This window comes from Lynx canadensis, chromosome A1, assembly GCF_007474595.2.
Source record: "Lynx canadensis isolate LIC74 chromosome A1, mLynCan4.pri.v2, whole genome shotgun sequence".
Classification (NCBI taxonomy): domain Eukaryota; kingdom Metazoa; phylum Chordata; class Mammalia; order Carnivora; family Felidae; genus Lynx; species Lynx canadensis.
Window position 1 is genome coordinate 22,048,541 of NC_044303.2, and position 24,053 is coordinate 22,072,593.

Consider the following 24,053-nt stretch of genomic DNA (forward strand, 5'->3'; position numbering starts at 1 on the left):
ACTGGGCTTGATCCCACAAATGGTGAGATCGTGACCTGAGCTGAAATCGAGTTGGATGCTCAACTGACGGAGCCACCCAGACGCCACAGTCAGGGTCGTTTTAAAATAAGAACCCTTCTAGGGGTGCCTGGGTGGCTTAGTCAGTTGAGTGTCTGACTCTTGATTTCAGCTCAGGTCATGATCCCAGGGTCATAGGATCAACCACCCTGTTGAACTCTGCACTGAGTGTGGAACCTGCTTAAGATCCTCTCCCCTGCTCGCTCTCTCTCTCTCAAAAAAAAAAAAAAAAAGAAAAAAAACCCATCTAAAAATTAATTTTAAAGATATTTGTACATACAACTGAAAGTGTGTAAATTAAGATTTAAAAGTTCAAGTTAACTAGGGGCACCTGGGTGGCTCAGTCAGTTGAGTGTCCGACTTCAGCTCAGGTCGTGATCTTGCAGTTTATGGGTTCAAGCTCTGTATCGAGCTCTGTGCCAACAGCTTGGAGCCTGCTTCAGATTCTGTGTTTCCCTCTCACTCTTTACCCTTCTCCTGCTTGTGCTGTCTCTCTCTCAAAAATGAATAAGCATTAAAAAAATAATTCAATTTAACTAAGAATGTATTTATGTTGTGCTTAACAGACAACCTGGCTCTCTCCCCGAAATATGAATGAATGAAACAGTAACAACTCAAAACGATTTGAGTTTGTGATTTTTTTTTCTTTAAAAAATTTTTGTTTTAATATTTTTATTTGAGAGAGAGAGAGAGAGAGAGAAAGAGACAGTGCACAAGTGGTAGAGGGGCAGAGAGAGAAGGAGACACAGAATCTGAAGTGGGCTCTAGGCTGCAAGTTGTTGGCACAGAGCCTGATGCGGGGCTTGAACTCACGAGTTGTGAGATCTCGACCAGAGCTGAAGTCGGACACTTAACCAACTCGACTGAGCCACCCAGGTGCCCCTGTGACTTTTTTCCTTAGTAACAACAGCAGAAACATTAAATGACCCTATTAGAAAACCAGTATATCTATTCAGTTTAGTATTTTTATGCTAGATTATTAAAAATAGTGACAAAACCCAGTGCTCATCTGAGTATCAATGTGCTAGATAAAAGAGCTTCTATTTTGAGTAAAACTCTCAGTAGATAGGCTTGTCTATATAATTTCTTTTTTATAATTTATGTTGGACACATATTGGACAATAAATTGTAATAATAACACATAAAATTGTTTATGAACATCCATTTAAAATTTATTACTAAAAAAAAATAATGATGTATAACTTACCTTTCAAGGCAGCTGGGACAGATTTTGGAGTAGTAAAAATATATTCTTGAGAGAGAGGACCTTCCCCTGCTTCATTACAAGCTTGAATACAGAATTTATAGGATGTTGACTCATTAAGTCTTTGTACTTTGTATGTATGACATGGACCTCTATATAAGGATACAAACCTAAAATGGAAATGACTCTTATTAAAAATAAACCTTGACCACACTACAAAAAATTTTTAAAAACTACTAAAAAAGTAGAGCTGGGACATTATTCAGAAGTATAAATTGCTCCTAGACATTAATGTCACTCCAAATAAATATTTTTTTCATCAAATGATGAAAATCATAGGATTGGTAAATTTCCTAATTTTGACATGGTTTCCTGAAAATTTATTGTTAAGTTTTGTATCCAATCATTGTTAACTTTTCAGGCTTCTGGTACAGTTTCGTTTCTGATTGCCATTTTTTAAAGATACATTTTTAAAGATACTCAGAACACGACAATTTTCATTACAGTCTTAGGCATATAATTTATTATAAAAAAGAAAATCTTCAATTTCCAGGTATAATTTTAGATGACTGGTGATGTTTTCTAGAGATTTACATAGCAGTATGAAAGAATATAAAATTAGCCATAAATTATCCACCTGAACTGTTTGATGGGAAAGTTTAACATCATATATGTCACCTATAAGTTCAATGTTCCCCAATATTTTTGATTGGCTGTTTGAAAATTTTTGGAAATTGGGGAATGAATAATGGAATGCTCACACAGCTCTAAAGAGTCTGAAAACTGCAGTCAAGGTTAAAAATGAAGAAATAGTTAATGACCTGAAGTAACAGTATTTCTAAGAAGCAGTAATTAGATAAGCCTGGCCTTTTTAGTCTCCCAATTTTTTTTTTAAAGGATAGGGGAAAAAAAAGAGTTGCAACCACTGTTGGAAAAGTGAAACAATGATAAAACCTGTAGTCAGGAAACAGCTGAAATAGCATTCTGATATTATCCCACAGCAAATGTAAGTAGTTGTGAGAAATCAAAGGTAAAGAGTATAACTAAAGATATTAAATTGATTTAATTTATTAAATTTATATAGTAAACTTACAACACCATAAAAGGTTTCTTAAATGTATTTTCCACAGCCAGCAGCCATATTCACACCCTACAACTCTCCAGATGCTAAATATTAACTAAGCTTAACATTCTGTAATAGAATACAGCCTAATAATAATGGAAATCTTTATTCTACTCCATTTCCAACAAACATTAATTAGATCCATTTCCAGGAAACCTTCTTGCATTACCCTAATGCAATGTAAATGCTAGAAAGGGGATGAAACTAATTTAAAGAATTCACCCAATGATAATAACATACATTAAAGATAAATGGCTACACAGAAAATCTGTGGCAAAGAACCTCCTTCTAGAGATAGGGCTTTACAAATGTACATAAAATTCTGCCAAGAACAAAGGCTGACTAACATTCATAGAGGCACAGAAAATGATCAGTACTGTTTGCTCTGTGTAATGCTCTTACTGGATATATAGTATGTTTAATTCTGTATGTTATTTTAAATGTAGAAGTCTTTCTGAGAGTACTTATGTACAATTACCATGAATATTCCATTACTGAATGTCTGATTAAGATACAAACACGTACAATACAAAAAACAAAGTGGGAAAACCTTGGGAAAAACTACTTCTAGTACTCTGAATCCATCAGGTATGCAAATTGTTTCTTATAAACTGAGTGAAAAGCAAAATTTGAATGCTTAAAATATTACAGTAACACCTTTGGAGGATATATGGCATTATTTACATGGGATATAATGTCAGTAAACAGCCTCAGATTTGCATTTGAATAATTTATACTACAAATATTTTGAGTAACATTAGAATTCAAATGCATGATTTAGTAGGACAGTATATGGCATGGATATAATGAAAATATAAAGGATGGCAGCATACACAAGAACCTGAGTAGCTAGGGGACAGGCTAATAATCTGAGTCTAACCAAGATCTGACACTGAGGAAATGAACTGTACTGACTCAGTGTGAAGGTTCTGTGACGGGTGCGGAAGAAAGTGAGACAACCTGTGCCCGCAAAGATCTCAGAGGCCTTACACCAATTAATCATGTACTGTTAAAACTGCCTCTGCTGGAAATAAGTGTTGAAGAGCTGGTTTTGTAGCAAAGATTATGTTTCTTTTACATGAAAGAGTAAATGGGTTAGAGAGCCAAAGAATAGCCAATTTAATTTTTCTCTCAGCATCCCGCTCACAAGCTACAAACGGGAAATCTTCATTATATCTTCTGGTGTTTTGAAAATAGCACACTTAAAATTATCTCTTATGAAAATTCTAACCTTGTTTTTGAAAATTTATTTTGTTTACCTCTACTTTTTATTGAAGTTTATACACTTAAGACCTAAGAAACTATATGAAGAACCAATTACAAACACCTACCTTCCATTCTTGTCCTCCATCTGAAGGTGGTACTGAATAGAATCTGTTGACAGTGATTTTGGGGTTCCTTCTCCCCACTTCAGCTTAAGGTTCTGGTGGCTGAAGGCAACACATTCCAGACGAGGTGGGTCAGGAGGGAGGGGCTTAGTTTTTAATTTTATCATGTGGCTGAAAGGACCAGCTCCAAGGCTATTCAAGGCTTGAATCCGTATTCTAAGTGCCACATTAAGGAAAAAAAAATTCGGTTATGATTATTCTATTTAGAGTTTCTCTCTGGTCTAGGCAAATTAACATCGTTTTTAGAGTGTACCTGTATGTTGTATCTGGTTGCAAATTGTCTATAATATAGCTTGTAACCTTTCCCACTGCCAAGGGCTGTTTATCTCCAAAGTCGATGCTGTAGGCAAGGATTTCTGAACCATGGTCACAAGGCTTTTCCCAGCTTATTGCAAGGCATGTAGAAGGTGAATAATGAGAATTTTCTATATCATCATCACTTATTTCTTGAAGACAAGTCACAACAGCAGGAACTGATGGTGGAGTCACACAGGCTACTACTTCACTGAAAGGGCCTGCACCCACAACACTCAGAGCCTACAAATTAACAGAGCCCGTAAGTTAAAAAAACATGACCATCAAAATGCTCACAGAACACAGAAATCTGGCTAGAGTAACAAAGCCCAGACCACCTTTACCTGGACTCTGCAATAATAGGTGGTTGCTGGTGAAAGTCCTTTTAATTCATAACTGAGACCAGGCCCACAGTAACACATCTGCATACTTCCTTCAACGCCTCCCCACTCCAATCGATATTCAGTGACATCTGTTCCGTTACTCAAAGGGATCTTTAAATTAAAAAGAGGAAAAGGTCTTAAGTCTTGACACTGATTAGTTTTTAGGCACAAATGTTCTTTACCTGCACATATCAAACTGAATTGCTTTTGAATTTCTTTGAAATGTTCAAGTGGGAATAAAACTGTTTAATATTACATTTTTATTCATTAAGGTCACCTGAATTTAAGACTGATCAAAAAATATAACTTTGTTTTCAATTATAAGTAGAAATATGACTAAATCACTTTAGAAAGAGAATTTTAAGGTAAATATACTTCAATATAATTCTATTAAGTAATATAAATGTTAAATCATGTAAGGACATTTTCTTTGTTAAATTTCAAAGGAAACTGAAAATTTAATTATCATTACTGATTATTACTGTACATAATAAAACACAGTGGAAATAATAAATACAAGAGAAATAGTATTATACTAATCCCTATGAATGTTTGTTCTGAACATTAAGCTCACCAGTGGCTAAGTATCTTGGTAATGAGACAAAGCCTTTGAAAAAATACAAAGCACATCATGAACAAGAAACCATATACTTGTAATGCAAATATACCTTACTTAAATGCTTCAAAGCAAAAATTTCACTTTATAACACATGAACTTAGGTAGGCCTTACTGTTTGCATGATTTAGGAGGTTAAATGAATAGTATCTCGGGGCCCCTGGGTGGCTCAGTCAGCTCAGATCATGATCTCATGGTTTGTGGGTTCTAGCCCCGCATTGGGCTCTGCACTGACAATGAGGAGCCTGCTTGGGATTCTCTCTCCCTCTCAAAATAAATGAATAAACTTAAAAAAAAATGAATAGTATCTCTATTCTTTTATATGAACTATTCTAATTACTTAAGAGAGTAAGTCAATGGGAATTACAGTACCTCCCAATTCACTTGTGCACAAGTTGCAGATCTGCATGTAACTTGAGGGGGCTTGCACTGATCTGGTGGTCCAGGGGCTGTAGTAATATCACATTTTTCTGAAAATGGTCCAAACTAGAAAAACAAACATAACCAGCATTTTCATTTTTCACCCACAGATTGCACAGCTCTCCATAAATATTCACATACATAAATAAGTGCATAATCCTTCTCCTTCAAGACTGACTGGTCATAATAGAACTCTAAAAGCATTCATAGAAAGGAAAAAGATTTAATGATTATGGAAGTTACTATGTCAGGTATTTTTAAGTTTCATTTATTGTACTTTTTTCTCTTGTTCCTTTTCCTTTTTCCTTCATGACTGATTTTGTAAGAAGGGCAGGGCATTAGGGAATTAGGTACATGGAATAAGTCAGGAGAAATTATATGAGGAGTGAAGGAAAGGATACCAATTAAAGGCATGAAAAATGGTAGGCATAAATTATATCTTAAAATTTAGAATAGCTTTAAAAAGGGTATAAAATGTATACTCTCTGGAAGTGCAGAAAGCAAATTATTTACAATGATTGTCACAAATTATCAGAATCCTGAAAATACAGATTAAGTAAGTATTAAAGATGCTATCCCAGTGTACTGCAGCCTTGTGGGGCTGACAAGATGATAACTTCAGACAGAACACTATGACTTATGTAAGAACTGCCAAAAAGGACTGACATAGGAAATTTTAAGATAAGTTTACAGATACAGATACTGAACTTAGTTGGAGAATGGGACATAAAATAGTAAAGTTCACTAACATATGAAGTAATGGGAGGGGAGAGACTTGGCAGTTTAATTTTGTGAAATTATAGAGTAAGGAAACATAATGTTATTCAACTAAGACAAGAAATTACTGCTTTGTCCTGAGAGAATCTGTTTTAATGCAGAGATGAGAAATGTCCTGGTTGAGTGGAAAGGGCTTTGGCTCTGGAGTCTGACAGCCCTGAATCTGTGGCTTATCTCTGTCACTTCTTATTTGGGTGACTGTGGACAAGATGTTTAGTTTTTCTGAGCCCCAGCCTCCTCAGCTGTACAATGGAGATATCACCTGTTTTGTCCATTTTATGGAACTGTACAGATACACAGAGAATACTTTTTAAAAAGTCACATAAAGCCAGAAATGCTTAAAATATAAGTTATCTTTTCCTTAGGCAAAAAATGAATCACAATTAGTAGCCAAATAAAATAAATGCTGTATATAACCAGCCTCAAAAAACTTAATTATCCAAAGTATTTCATCTAATAGTTTTGTTCTTACTCTTTAACTTATTAAGTAAACCCTATTAGCATCACCTGAAAGGCAAACTTCAACCCAGCTAAAGTTCCGAGTGTCACAAATTATAAATGGGGTTTGAAAATACTGAGATTCTATAATAACTATCATATATACAGACCTCTCTCTTATTTATCAATATAGGCTTATTAAAAACTGTAAAATTTGGAGTCACATGTTGAAAACAAAATGGCTAACTAATGGGTGCAATTATGTATGTTCTGTGAACTACCACTGTGATTATAATTCAATCAGCAGTCTTCCTACCCCCATTTTGTTAGCTGCATGCAGTCTGAAGCTATAAGTCTTTCCAGGAAGAAGGTTGCTCACTGTACATTCTACTTCAGAACCTTGGTAAACTTCTCTGGGTTCATCTTTTTCTACAGGAGACATCTCCACACCATAGCAGAAAATGGGTGATCCACCATCAACCAGAGGGGGTCCTAAAGGTGGAAAGATTTATGCAATTTAACAAAAGGAATATATTTAGTACTAACTCAATTATAATTTATTACCAAAATGAAAATTACCCCATCGTAACTGTATTTCTTTTGCTTTGGGTCTACCCTGTAATCTGGGAGGGAGGCATGGGCCAGGAGGCACAGCTGGAGTCTGCACAAGTAAAGATTCAGATACCTGCCAAAACAAAAGCAATAACAAAACAAAAATGCCCCAACCGGAATGCTTTTGTTAAAGAAAAATAACACAAACACAAAGACTGCATCAATAATTTGAAATTCTACTTGACTATCAATTGAAAAGGAATAAAGTTCTAAATAAAATAAGAACCCAATTAAATCATTAAAACTCTGATTTTATATTAACAAATAAAGACACATATTATGTGACAACTATATACAAAGAAAGTTACCAGAAAAAAAGAACAAAAAACTCTTCATCTTTCCATAATTGAAAAACAACAAAAAAATAACCTTCAACAAAACCTACTGGACTAATAAAGATTATTTTTGATCTCATCCAAATGAATCCACAAATCTCTTCTAAGGATGTTTTCATATTCTGTAAATACTGTTTGCCATGTTTTCAGAAGGTTTAGACTATTTTGGTTACTTTAACTGTATATTGTATTTTTAACCTAAATATTAATATACATATATGCATATAAAATCTTTCTTTTTTCTTTTCCACCTAAAAATAATTCAAAAATCAGGTTAACTTTTCCAAGTGCTTGGTATCTTTCCAGGTATTTGGTATTATCTTGGTTTCGATGTTATTTAAAAAATGCGTATCGTTTAGTTTTATTTTAAAAGACTTCTTTTACAAACACTGACATGCACTCAGTACCATATCCTTAACTGCACTGTATTAAGGTTTACACTTAATATTCTTTACAAACATAAATATTTGGTCATCACCTTATTTAGAAAGGTATCCTATGTGAGAATGCTATATCACTGTATTAGAAAATTAGGGTTGTTTTTGGGGTGGGATCTGTTCTTTCTAATCCTGGAAGATGTTCTTATTAGATACAGTGAAGCAATTGGATCCCAAGCCTGTTGGGTAGGACTTGCATGCAGTTTCCTAATACTTCCATTTTCAACAAAATGCTTATAAATTCATTTTTAAAAAAGGTAACTTCATTGCATTAAATTCCATTTGAAAAATAATGACAGTTATTAATGCTCCACGAGCCCATTCTTAGTTAAATTCATTAAAAAAATACCACTCTTATTAAAAAAATTACCTCTCTAGAACATTACAAATATCTCATATATAATCAATGGCACACTTTAAGTCCATTTAGGTTAGTGATAAATTCTCTAGTAATAAAAATAATTGCCAACTTTCCTGAAATAAGTAATTACTAGAATCTGTGTTTAAACAGTAAATGATTATGGTTTGTCCTGATACACATAATTTATAGAGCAATCAGTCTACAATTTTTTTATTTTTATTTCCGTTAGGTATGGCTATTGAACATCATCCTAAAATTTACCTTTATAAATTTTTCTGCAGTATTTTTGTATATCTGTTGTTGCAAAGCTAAACAACAACCAGACAATAGATATTCACTGAATACTGATTATAAGCCATGTACTATTTTAGAATATTTTGATCACTATAAGTTACAGAATATTCTGATCACTATAAATTAATCACCTAAATTACATAAATTACTTTGGATACATTTCAATATTTGAGGTGGCATCTGGTGATTCCATCTTATTTGATCCAAACTTGAAAAAAAAAATCTAGATGTAAGTATTACCGCACTCTGTCCTCCATCACTGATGCAGTAAACTCGTAAACGATAGACACAGCCTGGATTTAGTCGATCACAAAGATGTTCCCTAGTAGCTCCACTGTATATCATATCCCATTTGTTTCCTGGAAGGTGAAGAATTATGTTCAATCAGCTACGAGGTAATGTTTAACATTTGGGTATCATGGACACGGCAGGTATCCTAGTTTCACTAAATAAGTGTTTATGTAATTTGTCAGAAACAATTTAAGCTTGTTTTGAGTTTCCTGGAAATGACCTAATTTTCTTTATGTGTGCAGCTTCCTAGACGAATCTGCATGGCTTTATTGAAATGAAATATCTCTGTAACTCTGTTACAGAGTTTGGCTTACATTGACAATTTGCTTTTAATTAAGCATTTTAAATGTGTTTACTGGTCCAGTAATAACATTATAACACACAAAGAGTAGAAAGAACCAATACCACAGGAAGTTTAGTCTTAATTAAAAGACATTCTTATTATTTTGCAGGAAGCAGTTCAATTCACAGAAATATGGATTGTTACATGTGTTATTCAAAAATTAAGTTCATGAGGCACAGAAAATATTACTAAAACTAGTATAATGTAAGTTAAATTTTAGAAGTTAATTTTTCTCTGACATGTCTGGTTATAAATCTAACTGAAAGTTTAGAAAACTTTAGATATACTGGAACTGAGCAAGGCAAACTCATGAGAAAGAAATAAACTAAAAAAATAAAAGTAATAATATAGGTATACAGCATTCTTACATTTGATTCACTCTATTTCTAGAGATTAGAACTTAAAGTGGATCATAACAGGCAAAATTCTAACTGCTATAAACAAAGGGAAAAAATTAAGAGTGAAAGAAAACAGATCATATAAAATGTACAGTCATGAAGAGTAGGGGCATACTGGTATAAATCTATTAATTTTTAATAGTTATTCTTACCATTAGAACCTTCTGCCATCTCCACTACATACTTATTAATGGTTGCACCTCCATTGTCTTTTGGTGGGTCTATCCAAAGAAGTAAAAGTGGTATTAGGCAAAATACATAGTTAAAAATGACAGAAAATCCTAGTAAGTGGAATACCAAACCTAAGATTGCTTAAAAAATAAAAAGAATCACCCGCAGTGCTTTTTTTATTAATACCAGCATCTCATTAATCTATCGATTTTGCAACAAATAGTATATAAGGTGTTCAATAATTATTATTTTTTCAGGTTTTACTTATTTAAGGTTAGGTTTTCTCCATACCTAACATGGGGCTTGAATTGACGACCCCAAGATGAAAAGTCACACGCTCTTCTGCCCGCCAGGCACCCTAACAAATGTTTGTTTTAAATGAGTGAAAGTGATTTTCATTTCTCAGGAGAGCCAGGATGACTCAGGTGACTTTAGCTACAATTTCAGTAATCATTCACTTCACACAGTGCTGTCTCTACTCACAGTCCTACCACAGATTCCAAGTTCTTCTGTATCAAATATGAACTTTGTATTTGTGTGAGTGTAAAGTTTTCTACAAAAGAGATCCTCAAACAATGAATGATTCTCACATTTCCAATTAAACTTGCTTCAGCTAACAACTGTACTCAACTATCTTAAAAATTATCCTAATATTCAAATCATTACAATCAAATATAAAAGTAATGATGTACAAATACGCATATCTTACCCCAAGTTATTTTAAAACTGTGTGAATGTATCTTTCCTTTAACTGATGGCTTCACAGGTACACCTGGTTTATCAGGGCATGTAGTAAATTCTACTACTTCACTTGGGTTACTTTTACCTTCTGAGTTGTAAGCAATAACCTGTGATGAAAACACAAAGACATAAAATAATTGATATTTGATACCTAATGATATTGGCTTAATGAACAAAGTGATGACAGATAAGCTCAATCAAGTGATAAAGTAAAAGTTTTCAGACTGTGATGGCTTGTTTATATGAGAATGTCTACAACAGGGACTCAGCATATATGAAGAATATTCAGGTATAATCAATCCCCTTTGAGAGCCAGTTCTGGGGATACAGGTGTAAGTCTGTAACAGTTTGATATTAAACTAGAGTCATTACAGGAACAAGCTATAATCTGATGATACTTGATGAGCTTGATTTACGTATTCTTTTACTATTCTTTGGGTTTTAAAAAGATGTCCACAAATTCTTCGAATTTCCTTTATTCAAAAGATAAAGGCTAATTCCTCTTCCCTTTGAATTGCACTTAATGACTTGCCTCTAATACAATCTAGCAGAAATCACAGTGTGTAGCTTTGCTACAGAGAAGCCCATCTGGTGAGGAACTGAAGCCTCTGACCAACAGTCAGAGAGGAAATGAAGGCTATCAACACTTGAGTGAACTTGGGAGCAAATCCTCCAACCCCAGACAAACCTTCAAGTGACTGCAGCCCTAGCTGGCATGTTGACTGCAACCTCACATAAACCCTCTATCAGAACCACCCAGCTAAGCTGGTCTTGAATTCCTGACCCCCAGGAACTGTGAGAAAATAAATGCCTGTTTTTTCAAGTTACTAAATTGTACAGCAATATAATTCATAAGTATTTTTATATTTGACTTTAGAACTGTTAAGGTCTTTATAATTGGTAAATTATTAAAATTCTTAGAATTCTACTATCATGTAACACACACACAAAACCAAATTACATTCATACATACATATAGTTCCTAGCTCTGTCCATTGAGAGGATGCCCAGGAGTAGCAAAACCGTATAGCATTAAGTATACTTAGTACTCAGATATTGGCTTCTAAATACCACGGTCCACTAAAGGGACCCAGGTGCTTTGAGAAATGACCAATTCTGACATTGAAGGATTGGAGACTGGAATATCATGTGCCAGAAAGGAAAGGCTCAAAAGAATGATGGGGGGGGGGGGGCACATTTCAAAAGAATCTGAAAGGCAGCTCAAAGGAGCTCCCAAATTTGAAACAATGTGAGCCTCATAAATGATAATCATAGTAACAAAATATAACTCACTCAATTAACAGGAATTCATGAGTTCATACTGACATATATGATAAGAGAAAGCTTTTCTTTACAGTATGATGCCAACTGATAGATGTAGAAGGAATGATAAAATTAAAATCACCACTTGGCAACCATTAATCATAGTAATAAACTGATTCAGGCAAAAATTATCAATGGGTGTTAAAGCTAGTAGATGAAAGTGATGAAAAACAAAGTGTTCACACAGTATTTACAAAATACTTGTTAATTACAAAGGGAAAAAGAACAGCTTTACAGTGAAGAAACACAGTATATGTAATCTTTGACTACCAGTAACAGGACAAATGGAAACTGTGCACCGCTTGATATAATGTACCAAGAAAATAATAGCATTACTTTTTCTGATATCCCCTGACAAAAAAGCATATTTTGAATGTTTAACAACATCCACATTAAAAAAAAATTTTTTAATGTTTATTTTTGAAAGAGAGAGAGAGAGAGGGAGAGAGAAAAAGAGAGAGGAGAGAGAAAGGGGAGGGGCAGAGAGAGATGGAGACACAGGGGCAGAGACGGAGACACAGAATCTGAAGCAGGCTCCAGGCTCTGAGATGTCAGCACAGAGCCCGATGTAAGGTTTGAACTCACGAGCTGTAAGATCATGACCTGAACCAGAGTTAGATGCTTAACCAACTGAGCCAAGCAGGTGCCCAACATCCACATTTAGATGTTTGTTCCCATTATACAAATAAAAGTCCCATAAAACATTAAAATTGTTTTGAATTTAAATATATATACAGTTTGATAACCAATGTTACATAGTAAGAAAGTAAAGCAGTAATGCTCATTATTTTAGATTTAAAACCAAAGGAGTGAGGTATGTACTTGGCTTTAGAACAATAGGAACAATAAGAACAAACAAATATTTTAAGGGCTTTCAAAGCTTACCTTAAATTTATACTTTGTACTACGTCTGAGATTCTTCACTGTGTAAGCAAGATCTTCTCCATCATATTTAGGTTTAAAACCATATCCCTGGAAAGGGAAAATAAGCCTCCCTTAGATATCTAACAGCAGAAATATGGGGAATAACAAACATGTAAAAAGATCTAGGTCTTCTTCATCTTCAGTTTACAATGTGATTAACACTCTGTTAAGTGTATTCCTCGCTTGGGTACTTTTATCTTCAATGGACAAATCCAGAAATGCTAGTGAATGTTTGTAGCATGAAGGAGACCTCATTTCAAGTAAATACAGTAACCAAGAGACAATCTTCATGCTGAGGGTAAAGTCAGAGCCAATGGTGACTTCACCATAAGTAAGCATATGCCTAGAACTAACAGAATTTCCTAGACAGATGTTGCAAGAGCTAAAAAGAACTATATTTAAACTTGACCTAAACACATAGGTGTGTTTAAGTAAATAAATGAATGGTTGGTTGTGCTGGCAGGTAGGGATGTCACTTAGGTTTTGGAATGCTATTTATAGCTTCAGTAACAATCCCTTACTACTTTCCCAATGTTATTTAAAATTTTTTAAGTTGATATATAGTTCACATGCTATAAAATTCCCATTTTGAAGTATGAAATTCAATCATTTATAGTATATTCACAAGGTTGTGCAACCATCATTAAATTCTTAATCCCACAATAAAGCCTGCACTTTATTTATTGGTTAGCAGTCACTTCCCTTCTTTTCTCATCCATTAGTATATTTTCTGTCTCTATGGATTTGCCTATATCCATAATAAATGGAATCACACAATATATGGTCTTTGTGACTAGGTTCTTTTACTTAACATAATGTTTTCAAGGTTCATTCATGTTGTGGCATGTGTCAGTACTCCATTCCTTTATATGGCTAATTGATATTCCACTGTATGGATATATCACATTTCTGCTTATCCATTCATCAGTTGATAGACATTTGGGTTGTTTCCACTTTTTGGCTATTATGAATAATGCTGCTGTGAACATTCATGTACAAATTTCTGTATAAACACTTGTTTTCAATTCTCTTGGGTATATAGCTGGGAGTGGATCAATGCTATTTTTGACTCATACTGCTTTAAAGTAGCTCTGAAAAGCTACGAAACTATGTAGAACTAATAGAAGACATCCTAACTCATGTTCAGCTTTGTTCTAGCTCATAAGAGACAAATCACTGGAAACTACATTCTGGCTGCACTATATAATCTTATAATCTCTCTTCAAATCTTCTCTGGCATTTGGGAAAGCAATGTATGAAAACAGCTGGAAAAGATGGACACGTTATTTCCTTATTTTTTAGAGCTGCTTAGGCTAAAAGGCTGTGGTGATCTTTTCCTCTATTTTCCCTAAACATATATATTTAAAACGTAGTCTATGCTGTTCCTAGGCACAAACGTACATACAAACATACATAAAAAACAAAACCCGCTCCTATACATCAAGAAAACAAAAGACTGAATTCTTCCTCACTCCTCAATATTCCTCAACAATAACCAACCAAGGATTCAAAGGATTTAGAGAAAGATCGAACTATTGTGGCACTATTTACTTACAAGTATTAATGCCACACTGAAATATGTTTTAAACACTCTTACTTAAAATACATATTCGTACTTACTGAAGTTTCTTCTTCCATCTCTAAAATGTAAGAAATTCCTTCATCTGATGGTGTTCCTGAGGGCTTACTCCATTGTAAGGATAACCAGGTAACACCAGCCTTAGTTAATACAGGACTTGCTGGCATAGAAGGGGCACAGCCTGAAGTGTAATAGAAGACTTCTTCACTAAAACCACTGTTGAAACAAATGGTTTTTAAAAATGAATGAATAAAAGTTTTTATAGCTAAAGAACTCATTTCTGATAAATGGAATTTTTTTTTGAAAGTGACAGTTTTTGATAACTAATTATAATCCAAGTAATATATCTTGGATCTGATAATATTTTTATGGTAACCAGATCAGATACCTAAAAGGTGAGTTAACATTCTTTTAAAACTGCAATTTATGTAACTAACATATTCTCTTACAGCTTTTGCTAAGCTAGTAACAGATCTTTACCAACAGAGTGATAAACTAAAGCATAATTTTTAGTGGATAATTTGGACTCCGAATAATTTATGTAAGTTGACTAAATAATATAATTACATTAAAATGTATCTTACCTTGTGCCATATTCATTTTTGGCTGACAGTCTAAATTTACAACCCATTGCTGGTGACAGTTTAGTAATTTTAAATTGCTTCTGTAAGCCCATGTAACATTGACAAAATTCTCCATTTCCTTTTCCCTAAAAAAAAAAAAAAAAAAAAAAAGGCTGATTATTATATATTTAAAAAATGGCTGGTTATTATATATCATGTATATTATTGTAAAAAGACAAATTCACATCAATTTGTCCTTGATGGACAGTAACATCAGCTAGTGTACATGATAAATCATCTTTGTTACATGACCATCATGGATCTCAAGAGAAAGTTGAGATAACACACATCTTTTTTTATTTTAAAAAAAAATTTTTTTTTTCAACGTTTATTTATTTTTGGGACAGAGAGAGACAGAGCATGAACGGGCGAGGGGCAGAGAGAGAGGGAGACACAGAATCGGAAACAGGCTCCAGGCTCTGAGCCATCAGCCCAGAGCCTGACGCGGGGCTCAAACTCACGGACCGCGAGATCGTGACCTGGCTGAAGTCGGAGGCTTAACCGACTGCGCCACCCAGGCGCCCCAACACACATCTTTTTTTAATAAGTCTTTTTTTTTTTTTTTTTTTTTTTAATTTTAGAGAGAGCGAAAGCATGAATGGGAGAGAGGAAAGTATGCAGCTCAGGACAACTACAGAGTTTCAGAAATTTAGGATGCTACATAAAATGGACAAATTTCTTATTCTCTACCCATTTTTCTTCATTGTGTTGGTAGATTTAAAGGGTGGTTTCAGGGTGACTTCTGCTTCAAAGAAAACCTTCAGTCTGTATTTGGCTGCTTTACTACACTCTCCTGTTTTAATGGTGTACAGTTGATTCTATTAAGCTGTCTAAATAGAAAATTGTACCATCTGTAAATAATGATAATTTCCCCCCCCCCAGCCCTGCCACTATATGGCTGTACTTCTTGTTTTAGTTCTAAATCATACTGCATTAATACTAAATAAAGGAGGGAACCAGCAACTTTTGACTTGTTTCTGCTTTGACTGAAATGCTTTAAAAAAAATTTTTTTAAATGTCTATTTTAGAGAGAGAGTGTGCGTGCGAGCATGAGCGGGGGTGGGGCAGAGAGAGAGGGAACCACAGAATCAGAAGCAGGCTCCAGGATCTGAGCTGTCAGCACAGAGCCTGGCATGGGGCTCAAACTCATGAACCATGAGTCCATGACCTGAGCCAAAATCAGATGTTCAACTGACTGAGCCACACAGGTGCCCCTGAAATGCTTTTATTGTTTAGTGATGGTATTTCACTTGATACAAAAATAATTGTCAGTTAAGGAATTATCTTTCTATTCCTAATTTGAGTTTTAACTGAGGTAAGTGCTAAATTTTATCAAATACCTTTTCATAATTTATCAACATATGTATTTTCTTCTAAATTACTATGATGCAGTAATAGATTTCCTAATTCTAAATTCTTTTAAAACTTCTGGAATAAAAAACCTTTTAAAATGTAAAAATAAAACTTGTTTGTGCCTCATTACTCTTATAATATAGGCATATTATTTTAGTGCACCTCACTTTATTGAGCTTCACAGATACTGTTTTTTTACAAAATCTGGCTTGTGGCAACCCTGCATCCAACAAGTCTATTGGTGTCATTTTTCTAATAGCACTTGCTCACTTTGTGTCTCTGTGTCACATTTCGGTAATTCTTATAATATTTCAAATTTTCTCATTATTATTTGTTATAGTGATTTAAAGGAAGAAGTCCAACTATAGACATTGACGGGAGTTCGGCAGAAGTTGATCCCAACCCTCATGGACGACTTTGAGGTTTTAAGACTTTAGTGGAGGAAGTAACAGTAGGTGTGGTGGAAGCAGCAAGAGAACGAGAATTAGAAGTATGGAGCCTGAAGATGTGACTCAATTGCTGCAATCTCATGATAAAACTTGAGCAGATGAAGTGTTGCTTTGTATGGATGAGCAAAGTAAGTAGTTTCTTGAGATATAATGTACTCCTGGTGAAGATGCTGTGAAGATTGTTGAAATGACAACAAAGGATTTAGAATCTTACATAAACTTAGTTGACAGAGCAGCAACAGGGTTTGAAGGGACTGACTCCAGTTGTGAAAGTTTTAGTGTTGGTAAAATGTTATCAAATGGCATCACATGCTATAGAGAAATCATTCATGAAAGGAAGGGTCAATCTTTGCAGCAAAACACATTGTTGTCTTTTTTTTTTTTTTTTTTTTTTTAAAGAAATTGTGAAGGCCACCCTAACCTTTAGCAACCACTACTCTGATCAGTCGGGAGCCATCGACATGGGGGCAAGACCCTCCAGCAGCAAACAGACTCACTCACTGAAAGCTCAGATGACAGTTAGCAATTTTTAGCAATAGAGTTCATTTATTTATTTGAGAGTGAGTGAGCACATGAGTGGTAGAGGGAGAGAGAGAATCTTAAGCAGGCTCAATGCCCAGTGCCAGAGCCCAATCCAGGGTTTTATCTCATGACTCTAAGATCATGATGGGAGGTGAAATCAAGAGTCGAACGCTTAACCTACTGAGCCATCCAGGTGTCCCAGCAATAAAGTATTTTTACTTTTTTAGTTTATTTATTGTGAGAGACAGAGCGTGTGTGAGCAAGGGAGGGGCAGAGAGAGAGAGAGGGGGGAGAGAGAGAATCCCAAGCAGGCTCTGTGCTCTCAGTGGAGAGCCTGATGTGGGGCTCAATTCCATGAACTGTGAGATATGACCTGAGCCTAAACCAAGAGTCAGTTTAACCAACTGAGCCACCCAGGCGCCCCTTTAAATTATGTATATTGTTTTTAAAAGACATAATGCCACTGCACATTTAATAGACTACAATATAGTGTATATATAACTTTAAAAAAAAAATTTTTTTTTAACGTTTATTTATTTTTGAGACAGAGAGAGACAGAGCACGAACAGGGGAGGAGCAGAGAGAGAGGGAGACACAGAATCTGAAACAGGCTCCAGGCTCTGAGCTGTCAGCACAGAGCCCGACGCGGGGCTCTAACTCACGGACCGTGAGATCATGATTTGAGCCGAAGTCGGATGCTTAACCGACCAAGCCACCCAGGCGCCCCTTGTATATATAACTTTTATATACACTAGAAAACCAAAAAATTCATGTGACTTGCTTTATTGAGATATTTGCTTTATTGTGGTTGGCTGGAACCAAACCTGCAATATCTCCAAGGTATACCTGTATACTGCTGAAAATACCAAATTATCAATGAAATTTCTTCTATTCCCTCTGGCCACTCAGCTGCAGAAAAGCAGCAGGGCAAGAGAGAACATGCTAAATGACAGTAAAACAAAATACTAAATAATAAAGCTCAGTATGTTTGCTGTGGTAGGCTGAATAATGGCCTCCCAAAATATCCAGGTCCTAAACCCTGGAACCTATGAATGTTCAGGGACTGTACAGATGTTATTTAGTTAAAACTCTTGAGATAGAAAGATCATCCTGGATCATCTAGGGGGACTCTAAATGGAATTACAAGTGTCTTTTTTAGAGGGAAAAGGCCATGTGATAATGGCAGCAGGGGTAGAAAAGGCTATCTATCAGATGTAGCCATGGATTCATGGTAATGACCCAGTAATGAAGAGAGTCTCCAGAAGCTGGTAAAGTCAAGAAAATGGATTCTTCTCTAGAATTCCTGGAAGAAGCATGGCTATAGTGACACCTTGATTTTAATCTCAGAGAGAGCCGTTTTGGATTTCTGGCTTCCAGAATTATAAGAGAATAAATATATTTTGTTTTAAACCCTTGAGTTTGTGGTAATTTGTTAAACTAGTCACAGTAAATGAGTACACTTGCCTTTAAGGCTGATGTGAAAAAAAAATATTCCTTCGTCAAGGTAATTACCCAATTGACAACTTTGGGGGTTTGAGTCAAAAACAAAAAACAAAATAAAACATGGGGGGGGGGTCCAGTCAGTAATGTTGTCTAAGAACACCATTAATTCAGTCATGTACTACCCAAATCATTCATAATGTTTTAAAAGAGGAAAAAACTATTGTAACAAATTATTTCTGCTTGAGGATATACACATAATTTTCACCTAATTTAAAAAGATTCAATTTACTCACCTCATCCCATTCTAAAATAAAGCTTTGGATTTTAGAACCATTGTCACTAGGTGCCTAAAAGAAACACCAAAAAACAAAATGAGTACAAATTAGTACATTTGTAAAAGATACTGTGATGATCTAATCTGAGGAACTGATTGTGTTACAGATGTTCTCTGTGACTTAACTCCAGAAAAACTGCACAGAGAATAGATACATATGTATTTATAACCTCACAATCCTTTTAAATACAAGGAAAGAAAACAAAGCAAGAGGCTACTCAAGTTTTTCTGAACGGCAAACAATCTCTTGTAGCAAGAACGAGCTTAACTTTTATGATCCATTATAAAAAAAAAATCACTTTGCCTTTTATCAGAAGGTTTTTATCAGCTTTAAGTTCCTAGGATTGATCCTGTCATTTTCATTAAAACTCATTTTACAATCTAAAAGTATACTATGTAATACACCAGAGTGAAAGAACCAGGGTGCAGGGAAGAACTCCAAGGGGCACACTGTCTGGATCTTTGCTTCTAGACACAATGTGCCGTTACCTAAGATAAGACTGCTCATTCATCAATCTGCTAATCTTCAGTTGTGAAAATTTCAGTCTCCCTTAGCATTTTATTCTAGTATTTAATCACTCTAGAACTCAAGAGTTTCAACCTTGTTTCTACTTGAATTTTCTTTCTACAATTTCAACTTGTTTCCTCTCTTTAGTCCTCACTTTAAATTTTTTTTTTTTTTTTCAATGTTTATTTATTTTTGGGACAGAGAGAGACAGAGCATGAACGGGGGAGGGGCAGAGTGAGAGGGAGACACAGAATCGGAAACAGGCTCCAGACTCCGAGCCATCAGCCCGGAGCCTGACGCGGGGCTCGAACTCACGGACCGCGAGATCGTGACCTGGCTGAAGTCGGACGCTTAACCGACTGCGCCACCCAGGCGCCCCTAGTCCTCACTTTAGATGCAGAACAACCGATCACTACTCTCCTTATAACTTCATCCATTTGAAGACAAGTGACTCTAAAACTCCTGTTATAAAAATTAAAAAACCTTAGTTTTAAAAAAATGTTTATTTATTTATTTTGAGAGAGAGAGAAGGGCAGATGGGGGGTGGGGGGAGAGAAAATCCCAAACAGGCTCCTCATTGTTGGCACAGAGCCCAACACAGGGGGTTGATCTCACAAACCTGTGAGACCATAACCTGAGCTGGTATCAAGAGTTGGATGCCTAAGTGATGGAACTACCCAGGTACCCCAAATAAGCTTGACTTTTGAAAAAGTTCTCCAGAGAACTGTAATTCTCTGGACTCTATCTAGTTTTTATATAATATTGGCAACCATGTTAATAGCAATCAAAGATGGTCAAATTTTTAATGAAGAGTCTTTTCTTTTTTTTTTTTTTTTATTAAAAAATTTTTTTTTCAACGTTTATTTATTTTTGGGACAGAGAGAGACAGAGCATGAACGGGCGAGGGGCAGAGAGAGAGGGAGACACAGAATCGGAAACAGGCTCCAGGCTCTGAGCCATCAGCCCAGAGCCCGACGCGGGGCTCGAACTCACAGACTGCGAGATCGTGACCTGGCTGAAGTTGGACGCTTAACCGACTGCGCCACCCAGGCGCCCCATGAAGAGTCTTTTCTAACATGGAGGTCCCAATTATCTGTGAAACATCAATACAGATCTTATGTTTCAAAATTGTAAAAAATTTTTTTAATGTTTATTTATTTTTGAGAGAGAGAATGTAAGCAGGGAAGGGGCAGAAAGAGAGGGAGACACAGAATCTGAAGCAGGCTCCAGGCTCTGAGCTGTCAGCACAGAGCCTGAGGCGGGGCTTGAACTCACGAGCAGTGAGATCATGACCTGAGCCGAAGTTGGACGCTTAACCGACTGAGCCACCCAGGTGCCCCTTATGTTTCAAAATTTTAAAAAACTGTATGATTTTTAACTGGTTAACATGACCAGAATTTGCTATGTAAGTTACAGGAGTAGCTCACTGATTGGCACAGCAATGGCACTTATAAATGACTACAGCAGGGATGGGGCAGAACTGAAACCCTGGGAAATTCAACTCTTACACAGCAGAGGAAGAGAATCCCAAGATAAAGACTGCAAGTCTCAGCAACAAGTGTGTGATATAAAAATATACTTCCCCAGAGTTAATGCCTCCAGATTGTTCTAGTCTGTTGCACACTTATTTTCCTTAATTTCTTCTACTTTATTTTGTGAAGCTTTTCAAGTCAAGGAAATGGATTCTCCTTGAGTCCCTGGGAGAAGCATGCCTATAGTAACACCTTGAATAACCTGTGACCATTTCTCCAAGATAGAGGGGAAACTATTAAGTGTAAAGTGTTTTACATTATCTCACTGAATCCTTATATCAGCTCTTTACAACTGTTATCCAAACTATACAGAAGAGGAAATGGAGGTTTTAAACAACCCAAATAAGTAGCCCCAACCATGCTGATTACCATGTATATATAGGGCCATTTCTGAAGAGTACAAGCCTGGGTAACCTGTGTGGGCCACAAAGAGGTAGCACTGTTTATATCCTACACAGACCTGCTAGGATACTGTTAAAGACAAATTTCAAAATTCAATTTTATCTTTAGAATAAAGAGCAGTGCCCTACAGAAATCCCAACCTACATGAAGGTCACTGGGCTGCTACCCTAACTGTCCTACCAAAAGGAAAGAACCTTAGCATACTGACAAACAAAATGCTACTCTGACATGAAATAAAATTAGTCATACTTAATCACACATGAAAATGTATGTAGAACATACTTGTCTGATTTATGTGTGCTAACAGCACTTGAGTACTTCTTCCTACATAAAGCATCTAATATCCTCAAAAGAACTAAGGACTAACAAGCCCCAAACAAGTAGTAAGCTCCAAATTTTCAAAATCTTTCAGAAAGAAAGCTATCCCTGAGTTTTACTCTTTGGGTATAAGCAGATAATTAAATAAAGACTAGCAGTTATTTTTCTCTTTGCAAATCAATGGTTGCTATGGTATTCCCTTCTGGGGGATGTTTATACATTTTGTTGGGGGTGTTTCTGACTATCACAATAAGGGCAGAGGGAGGAAAGGCTGACTTTTAGGACTGGGATCAAGGATGCTAATGGTTCTGCACAGCATGGGGCAATACACACAATGAAAAATTGTTCTCTTTCTCTAGGACTTCTCTGAATGTCTTCCTGGACATCCACGTAGGTGAAATATCTGTTTATAATTATCAGAGCCTAGAACCTAATTTCATTTTACAAGGTATTTTTTTTCTATAGTTTTAAGTTACTGGATTTTGCCAAAATATAACTACTCTGCAATTTGAGAAAGACTGTACTTAATTTTGTTCAAAAATTTACTAACACTCGTGTATCATTTCAGCAAATCACATCTCCAATGACAATGCTATATGTGGTATTTGAGTTACCAGTTCTATCTGTGGTATATGTTTACTTCATTATATCTCCTTGTGCAGGTGGACCTAAACATTTATATGTTAACATATATATTATTCTATTAAAATGCAGAGTATTTAATGGAATATTCCTTTAAGCCATCATATTGATATTTTTAAAACTCTGAGTCTAGTTATTATAAACCCCATTTTAGGATAAAATTCAGGATAAAGACATTGGGATGAGCTTGAGAAGCACTGCTGAGACTCTTAATGTTATCCCATGTCCAGTACAATAAGGACTGATAATTATATATGAATCTTTTCTGCTATATTTACATATAGTGAAGAAAAGCCATTAGGAGTATTACTTAAAGATACAACAAATGCCCATTTACTATATGTAAAGAAGAAGAGCAAGTTAGCTTAGAGTTCTTTTTGTATCAAAAAAAAAAAAAAACAAAAAAAACAAACCAAACAACAACTGAAATTTAATATTAGTGGGGGTGGGAGGAGTAAACGTCCAGTTGAAAATACTCTAAAGAATATTGTTACCTTCCATTGCAAAGTGAGTGAATTTTTGGTCCGATTGGCTATCCTTGGTGGATTAGGTACATCAGGTTCACAGCTTAAGGTGGTAAAGCTTTCAGCTTCTGAAGGAGTTCCCTTTATAGAATTATATTCTGCCTGGACTCTATGGTGATAAAATATATAGTTTTAACCAGCAGAATCACTGTATCCTACCTTCAACAGCCATCAACCTTTAAGTACTTGGAAATTAGTAAGGTGCCCTCTAAATATTCTATCAAGAAAACATGGGTGGAGTTTCTGGCTGGCTCAGTTGGTAGCTTGATCTTGGTGGTTGTGAGTTTAGGCCCCATGTTGGGTATAGAGATTACTTAATTTTTTTTTTTTTGATTTTTTAATGTTTATTTATTTTTGAGAGACAGACAGACACAGAGCACGAGCAGGGGAGGGGCAGAGAGAGGGAGACACAGAATCTGAAACAGGCTCCAGGCTCTGAGCTGTCAGCACAGAGCCCAATGCGGGGCTTGAACTCACAAACCGTGAGATCATGACCTGAGCTGAAGTCAGTGCTTAACCGACAGAGCCACCCAGGAGCCCCTTTAATTTTTTTTTTAACGTTTGTTTATCTTTGAGACACACACACACACACACACACACAGAATGTGAGCAGGGAAGGGGCAGAGAGAGAGGGAGACACAGAATCCAAGGCAGGCTCCAGGCTGAGTTGTCAGCACAGAGCCTGATGTGGGGCTCAAACCCATGAATGGTGAGATCATAACCTGAGCTGAAGTTGGATGCTTAACCAACTCAGCCATGCACACGCCCTGAGATTACTTAAATAAAGTCTTTAAAAAAAAAAGAAAACACATGCATTAGAAGTAAAGTATGGCCCTTAAAAAAAAGAAAGACAGGATAGACCCTTGGCTTTCATCTTTTTTTTAATGCAACCCA

The 24,053-nt window shown here is 35.7% G+C and overlaps 1 protein-coding gene across 5 annotated transcripts in view; it reads right to left on the reverse strand.

Annotated features, from left to right (window-relative positions):
• The window catches only part of FNDC3A (fibronectin type III domain containing 3A), a 145,192-nt gene that overhangs the window by 10,958 nt on the left and 110,181 nt on the right, over positions 1-24,053 (reverse strand). For all 5 annotated transcript variants that reach the window (XM_030310462.1, XM_030310444.1, XM_030310453.1 and 2 more), the window contains 15 exons: positions 23,130-23,268; positions 19,193-19,246; positions 15,094-15,218; positions 14,551-14,725; positions 12,892-12,978; positions 10,652-10,790; positions 9,924-9,992; positions 8,980-9,098; positions 7,280-7,385; positions 7,017-7,192; positions 5,438-5,551; positions 4,411-4,560; positions 4,026-4,309; positions 3,716-3,928; positions 1,265-1,431 (listed from right to left, as the gene is read on the reverse strand). In XM_030310462.1, coding sequence (XP_030166322.1) covers positions 1,265-1,431; positions 3,716-3,928; positions 4,026-4,309; positions 4,411-4,560; positions 5,438-5,551; positions 7,017-7,192; positions 7,280-7,385; positions 8,980-9,098; positions 9,924-9,992; positions 10,652-10,790; positions 12,892-12,978; positions 14,551-14,725; positions 15,094-15,218; positions 19,193-19,246; positions 23,130-23,268 — 2,117 coding nt within the window. The remainder of the gene's footprint in view (positions 1-1,264; positions 1,432-3,715; positions 3,929-4,025; positions 4,310-4,410; positions 4,561-5,437; positions 5,552-7,016; positions 7,193-7,279; positions 7,386-8,979; positions 9,099-9,923; positions 9,993-10,651; positions 10,791-12,891; positions 12,979-14,550; positions 14,726-15,093; positions 15,219-19,192; positions 19,247-23,129; positions 23,269-24,053) is intronic.